At 47.7% G+C, this 8,012-nt stretch overlaps 1 protein-coding gene across 1 annotated transcript; it reads left to right on the forward strand.

Annotated features, from left to right (window-relative positions):
* Positions 1–831: 831 nt before the first annotated feature.
* On the forward strand, positions 832–2,438 carry LOC122644968. Its single transcript, XM_043838326.1, has 2 exons — positions 832–981; positions 2,064–2,438. The coding sequence occupies exons 1-2, from the start codon at positions 832–834 to the stop codon at positions 2,436–2,438; spliced, it is 525 nt and encodes a 174-aa protein (XP_043694261.1).
* Positions 2,439–8,012: the final 5,574 nt, after the last annotated feature.

An 8,012-nucleotide genomic window follows, 5' to 3' on the forward strand; every position in this document is an offset into this window, starting at 1 on the left:
GAAGTATGTGTTTGTTGGCGACCTCGTGCACATACGGAAAGCATGCGTACATACATATACATACATACATACATATTTATTCTTTCAAAAATATATATTTTTTATTATGGAATTATTTATGATTTTTTAGAATACAAATGGAGATATTTTCGACTGTGTTGATATCAACAAACAACCTGCGTTAAATCATCCTCTGCTGAAGAATCATACCATCCAGGTCCCATTTTGTTCATTTTTAATTGGAATTAGGTATCCTAAAACCAACAACTTATTTCATTTAACTATGCATTAATTAAGACTTATTATTATTTTTTTCCCACTAATATCTGTTTAATTAGATGAGACCTTGCACTTCTCTTCTGAAAGTGTTCATCAAGAATGAGGCTTCAGCATTTAAAGTTCCAAATATAGGGCTAAAGAATGGAGGTTGTCCACTTGGAACAGTTCCTATACCAAGGGCTCAATGGAAAGACATACCAATGGCGGCACCAACTCCCCCAAAGTTTGGAAGAAAGGATGACCAACCCCTTCCACACAATGTAAGGCTTTTAAATTTTAGCTTTTCCTCAATTTTTTTCGTATTTCATATTTCTACTTTGATTGGAGCTAATCAACGTTGATTTTTCGGATCTTTATCCCCTGTAATTTCCTGTCCGGTCCAGTTCCCCTAGTGCTCCTAACAAAAGGGGGGGTGCAATGACCATTCCACCCTTACCTGAATAGTTTGCCCGGGTGGATCCACCCCCCACCCGCTCTTATTATAGGCACTAGGGAATTAAACCGAACAGGAAATTACAGGAGATAATTTTCTTGATTTTTCAGTATGCAGTCATGAATACACAAGCCCTGTATGGAACAGCAGGAATCTTGAATTTGTGGAAACCAAAAGTTGACCATAACTTCCAATTCACTCTTTCTCATATTTGGGTTCATGCAGGACCCGAATATTCTCAAAGCAACTGTATAGAAGCTGGATGGCAGGTAATTCTTTAATTTCTTAAAAACAAATTGGGAAAAAGAATGCTACCTGGTTACATGGCTCGCGTGGTTCCTACGTTTAGACACAAATCGTGCAAAAGTATCATACTGCCCCATGGAAAGGCAAAAATCTCACTCAAGGTGATACTTGCACGTGCTCCCATTAGTTAGTGCCCGTGCAGTCTCTAGAAGCAGCATTCTCTATCCCAATTATCTTTTACCATTGGAAGACAATTATGGATAAATAACACATCCACATGATTTATTTTATTTAGAAAGATTTCTTCTTTCAGCTTAGATTATTAGAGTAACCATAACATATAGGATCGAGTTTCCCTCCATCCATGATGAATGAGATCCCATTCACCGTGGTGCAGGAGAAGGTGGCAAGGGGTGTCGGGAGGGTATTTTGAGAACTTACTAAAACCCTATAAGAGTTTGTGAACCCTAGGATGGTGGATGAATTATCCTCTATGGGTGGAGGGAAACTTAGTCCTAACATATATATGTATTTTTTTCATTCATTTTTCCGCAAAAAATAGTGTTCTATGGATCTAATTAAACTGAATGCATGAAACTGTTCCCAACTTTTTTTAGGTATTCCCACGTCTCAATGATGATTATGAATCCAGACTATTTGTACTATGGACAGTAAGCTTTATCAACTTATCATATATTTTGGATTAATTTCGTAGGGATACATAACTTACCATCTGTTCAATCTGTGTATGTGTGTATCAGGTAGATGGTTATAGATCCTATTGCTATAATTTCCAGTGCGAAGGTTACGTACAAGTGGGCTAGCATATCAGTCCCGGTGCAGCGTTCGAACAAGTATCCATTTATAATGGAACCCAATATATGATACATCTCGCTATAGTCAAAATAAGTAGAAAAAGGTTGAGTATGCTAGCGATATACCATATGTTAGCATCATGTGTGTCTATCTCTCTCTTCCTCCCTTTAAGGGGTAAAGGAGTCATTTCATAATACGAAAGAAAGAGATAGACACATAGATGTATGTCTTTTTTTTTTTAATTTAAATAATTATAATAATTTGTTGGATGACTTGATCAAACATATAGGACTTCGAAACTGGTAATTGGTTGCTATTGTGGGGAGAAAATTCTGAGATGATGGGTTATTGGCCCAAGGAACTCTTCAATCACTTAAGAAACAAAGCTGAAGGCATACACTGGGGAGGTGAGACTTATGGTCCAAGACCATATCCTGAAATGGGTAGTGGCCATTTCCCGGAGGAAGGTTATGGAAAAGCATGTTGTATCTCTAAGATTCGTATTACGGATGAACATCGAGTGATGAGAGATGTGGATATAAGTGAAACTCGTAGTCATAGTGACTTGCAGTGCTATAAAATAATTGTTACTCGATCCGTAAAGCAAGGGATCGAAATCTATTTTGGGGGTCCTGGTGGTAATTGTCAGTCAACCCTAGCTTAATTACCAATAAACCAGACTTTGATGAGTAAAGGTGCATAACTTTGTACTTCCATTAATGTACTTGTCAAAAGCTATAATAAATTTTTGGTATCATTTGATTCTATTAGTACTCCCACTATTTTCCAGCACTATACATTTTTTTGTTTTTTTTTGGGATAAAGTTCTCTGCACTGGGGCGTAGGGTGCACCCAGACACATTGGGGTAGGCGAAATGACTTGCCCACCCCCTGGATGACCCAAACCCCGCCCCATGTGTCAAGGCGCAGCCTGCGCCCAGATGCACTCCCGGACAGAGAATGTGCACCCTTTTTTTAAATGGGAAGATGTTTTTGTCTCATAGTGTGTCCTATGCCAGTATTCTCTAAGTCTATCTTTTCCTCACCCTATGGGAGACAGAGATGTCATTTCATAATGGGAGTTGATACACACAAGATTCACCGGACCAATCAGCGGCTGCCATGTGTCACCGAGTGACCCGCTTCAGAACCAAGGAGAACCAACCGAGGGTCCCACCTGGGCGCGGCCAGCACCCAGGCTCGGCCTGCACCCAGGCGCGGCCTCACCCAGGCGTGACCTGCACCCAGGCGTGGCCTCACCCTGGCGTGGCCTCACCCAGGCGCGGCCACACCTAGGCGCGGCCTCACCTAGGCGCGGCCTGCACTCAGGCGTGGCCTCACCTAGGTGCGGCCACACCCAGGCGTGGCCTGCACCCAGGCACGGCCTCTCACTCAAGCGCGACTTGCACCCAGGCGCGGCCTCTCACCCAGGTATGGCATGCACCCAGGCGCGGCATCGTGGACGCAGACGCGAACATCGGGGCCACTCGTACCCAATCGTGTCACTACAGACTCATGTCACCACCAGGACTCTAGGCCACCGTTTAGAAGTCACGTCACCTAGACGGATTCAAGCACCAATGATGTGATCTCCACACGCCGGTATCTATCCACCAAGGATCTTGATACCACCAGGACACTCCCTCCCGCGGGTAGATGGCCAATCAGGATAGAGCCCATTTACCCAGGGCCTCTATCCACTCAACGGCACAATCGCCATCAAACTGGGACTCTCTACACCGCCATACACTACTATAAAAGGCAAGGTACACAACCCCATTGGGGAACATCAAAACTCATATTGAATAATCACTATTCATCTGTTTGCTCAGGAGATCTAACTTTGGCATCGGAGAGCCCTAGGCCAGAACCACACCGGTTCTCTCTGTTGACCCCTTGGTCTACTTACAGGTGACGGCACTCGCAGGACCGCTCGATAATTTCTTGACGCAACAGATTGGCGCCATCTGTGGGAACGACGCTAGCCATTACAGCTACTAGCTCGCTTCCATATTCATTCAATGGCATGAAGGAAGACTACTACCGCCAACAATGGAGCAAGGAATGGATCACCATCCCCAGAGTGCTCTCGCTACAGAGCCAATAACCAAGACCATGTCCCTCTGGAGGAAGAGATCCCCCTTAATGACCAGTTTGTGGTCGACGAGCCCAACAATGACGAGGCAGACGATGTGGTGGTGGAGGTGATACCTGACCCCAATGCTCCAGCCACTATGGGTCAGATCAACGACCTGAAACGACAGATCCTCGATGAACAATGACTCTTTCGAGAATACTTGACACAGCGAGTGACGTCTCACCTTCGAAGGACGTTGCCACCAGCAAGGGTGGAGTTCGTACCTCGATAAGAGCCGAGCCCTAGGAGATAATCTCCCAGGGGGTGGGATCAGAGAGACTTGCGCAATGGGCTACCCCCACTCCGCAGTGGGTGGAGCCTTCCCAGCGTCCCAGGAGAACAAGAGACCTCTCACCACGACCAGAACGTGGGAGGACGCCAACACCCAGGGTGAGGGTGTTTAGCCTGCAGAGATTGGTCCGGAGGTTTGTGTTCGACGGACGACTTGAAGAAGGTCACATACCACGACGAAGCCTGACCTACAGAGAGGAAAGCCCCTCACCTTCACGACATGGTTCATCATGGCGTGACCATTCACCATCCGGCCAACACTCAAGGCGGGAGGGGACATCCAGGAGAGAGCGTGAACGGGGTCGCAGCGAACGTCCAGCTAAGCGTGAGGGATAGACACGGGACGAGGAGCTCGATCGAAGACTCCGTGACCTGGATGAGAAGCTGGAAGGGTTGAAGAAGTAGACCAAAGGCGAGACACATTCCATACCTGGACAACACCCATTCTCGGCAGAGATCATGTCAGCCACGCTACCTTCCAGGTTCCGACTACCCACCTTTGAACTTTACAGTGGTACCACTGACCCTAATGACCACATCAACTACTTTAATGGCATGATGACGCTGTATGGTGGGACGGACGTGGTCTCCTATCGGGCATTCCCTGCATCCCTCAAGGGAGCAGTCACATCATGGTTCTCCAGGCTACGATCGAGATCTATATGCTCGTTCGCAGTGCTATGCAAACAGTTCGTCACCCGCTTTCAAAGCAGTGTCAAGCAGAAGAAGCCACCGTCAATCTACTAAATGTGGTACAGAACCCTGGGGAACTTAGGGAGTACGTTAGCATGTTCACCAAGGAATCCCTGGAGGTTCGAGACTTGGACGACCAGACACAGCATGCAGCCCTAGCAGGAGGCATCAAGGACCTGGACCTGATCAAGGACCTGGCACGTCATGAGACCAGGACTATAAAAGGGCTCCTGGAGCGGTGCAACGAGTTTGCAAATATGGGCGAGGTACTACAAGCTAGAATGAAAATAATCGAGGCCAAGCTGCAGGACAACAAGAGGTCAGCACCTGATGACCGCGAAGAAGGTAAGAGGTCGAGGACAGAGCGTCGACAAGAGAAGGGCGACCGCCCATCTGGGAGGAAAGATCGTCGCCCAGAGAGAAGTGAGAGGGCAAGCACCCCTGAGTTCACACCACTAAACACCACCAGGTCCCAGATACTCATGCAGATCCAAGATCGTGACCTGCTGCATTGGCCACGACCCATGTTAGCAGGACCAAAGAAGTAAAACCCTAACAGGTATTGTCTCTTCCACAAAGAGAATGGGCACGACACAGAGGAGTGCTATCAATTGAAGAGAGAGATAGAACAACTTATAAGAGCATGAAGCTTGAACAAGTATGTGAAGGGGAGACGTGACAAATGCTCAGGCCAAGGAGATAGAGGTCGCGACGGAGACAGAGTAGAACCAAGATGAGAAGAAAGAAGAACAGATCGAGAGAGAGACCGCCCAGAAGAGCGGAGAGATGCAATAGAACCTAGTGGCACCAAGGGACCTCCTATTCTCACCATACTTGGAGGACCGGGGAAAGAGTCCACCAGAAAAGCTAAAGCCCATGCTAGGTTCGTGGGAGTGGCAGAAAAGCCAAGCAAGATAGCCAAGACCGAGGCGGTGATCTCCTTCTAGGATGAAGACCTGGAAGGACTAAAATTCCCACATGAGGATGCCCTGGTAGTACAGGTGGAGGTAGCCCACTGACCTGTACACAGGGTACTGATAGACATAGGGAGGTCTGTTGACGTACTCTCCTTGGATGCCTATCGACAGTTCGGGTTTAGGGATGATCAGCTCAAGCCAGAGCCCACTTATCTCCAAGGATTCTTAGGTGCCACCGCCTCCATCAGAGGTACCATAGAACTACCTGTCACCTTCGGGGTACACCCTCAACAAGTGACCATCATGGTGAATTTCATGGTCGTCAAGTCCGTGGTGTCCTTCAACGGCCTCCTAGGACGATCATCTCTAACAGCCCTTAGAGGAGTCATATCGCCACTTCACCTGAAGATGAAGTTCCCCACCGAGAATGGGGTAGGCGAAGTCCAAGGAGATCAGAAGAAAGCAAGGGAGTGCTACGCCACCTTTATGAAAAAGAACAATGGTAACACCCGCGGAATGACACTCTGCCTAGAGAACATGGTCAGTGACCAGAGAGATGAACTGACAGAGAGAAGAGGAAGACCAGTGGAAGACCTCATCCCATGGCCCCTCAGTCCGGACGACCCCTCTAAGGTCGTACAGGTTGGCTCGCTACTAAGCAAGGAACAGAAAGAAGGGCTTGGACACCTCCTCCAAGCGAACATGGATGTCTTTGCATGGTCGACCTCCGACATGCCGGGAATACCACGTTCCCTAGCAGAGCACCAACTACATGTTAACCCAACCAGGAAGCCCATTCAACAAAAGCGGCGTAACTTCGCCTTCGACCGACAAGCAGCAATCAAGGAAGAGGTCGAGAAGTTAAGCCAATCAGGGTTCATCAGACAAGAGAAGTTCCCAACCTGGCTCACAAACGTGGTCATGGTACCAAAGCCAAGTGGGAAGTGGAGGATGTGTGTCAACTACACCGACCTGAACAAGGCATGCCTAAAAGATGAGTACCCACAGCCCAGGATCGACCTACTGATCGACGCCACCGTTGACCATGAGATGCTGAGTTTCATGGATGCCTACTCCGGGTACAACCAGATCCTCATGCATGAGGGTGATGAGTCCTACATCGCATTCCGGACGGACAAAGAGAACTACTGCTACAACGTCATGTCGTTCGGGTTGAAGAATGTAGGGGCCACCTATCAGAGGATGGTCAACAAGATGTTCGAGGAGCAGATCAGGTGCAACATGGAGGTATATGTGGATGACATGCTCGTGAAAAGCATCCACACCAACCAACACCTGACCGACTTAAAGGAAGCCTTCACAGTACTGAGGAGGAACCAGATGAAGCTAAACCCTGCAAAGTGCACCTTTGGTGTAACATTAGGAAAATTCCTAGGGTTCATGGTCTTAGTACATGGAATAGAAGCCAACCCATCCAAGATCAAGGCCATCTAAGAGATGGCACCTCCTCGGACGGTCAGGGAAGTGCAGAGGTTGAATGGAAGGGTCGCCGCCCTTTCCAAGTTCGTGTCACGATCAGGTGATAAGTGCTTACCATTCTTCAAAATATTGAAGAACCTCCGAAGCCCTAAAGATTTCACATGGACAGAAGAGTGCCAGAAGGCGTTCGAAGAATTGAAGGAGTACCTAGAGAGCCCACCACTGCTTGGGCAACCAGAACCTAACGAAGAGTTGCAGCTCTACCTGGCCGCCACCCCTATCGTGGTCAGCGCAGTACTGCTGAAGGAAGAAGACAAAGTCCAGAGGCCTATCTACTACGTCAGCCATGTTCTGATCGATGCAGAGACCAGGTACACTAGGATCGAGAAGGTAGCCTATGCATTGGTAATCGCAGCTAGGAAGCTACGACCATACTTCCAAGCCCATACCATCACGGTCCTCACAGACCTACCTCTGAAGAAGATACTCCACAAGCTAGACGTCTCTGAAAGATTAATAGCCTGGGCTGTGGAGTTAAGTGAGCATGACATCAGGTTCCAACCAAGGACAGCCATCAAAGGCCAGGCTCTTGCAAATTTTATTGCAGAATGTACCCTGTCTAAGATCGACATCAATCCTCAACCCCATACCTTTTGCCAAGTGGGAACTGGACATCTTAGGCAACTTCACCGCAACACTGGGAAACAGAAAGTACCTGGTCATCGCGATTGACTACTTCACCAAGTGGGTCGAAGCTAAG

Source organism: Telopea speciosissima, chromosome 11, assembly GCF_018873765.1.
Source record: "Telopea speciosissima isolate NSW1024214 ecotype Mountain lineage chromosome 11, Tspe_v1, whole genome shotgun sequence".
Lineage (NCBI taxonomy): Eukaryota > Viridiplantae > Streptophyta > Magnoliopsida > Proteales > Proteaceae > Telopea > Telopea speciosissima.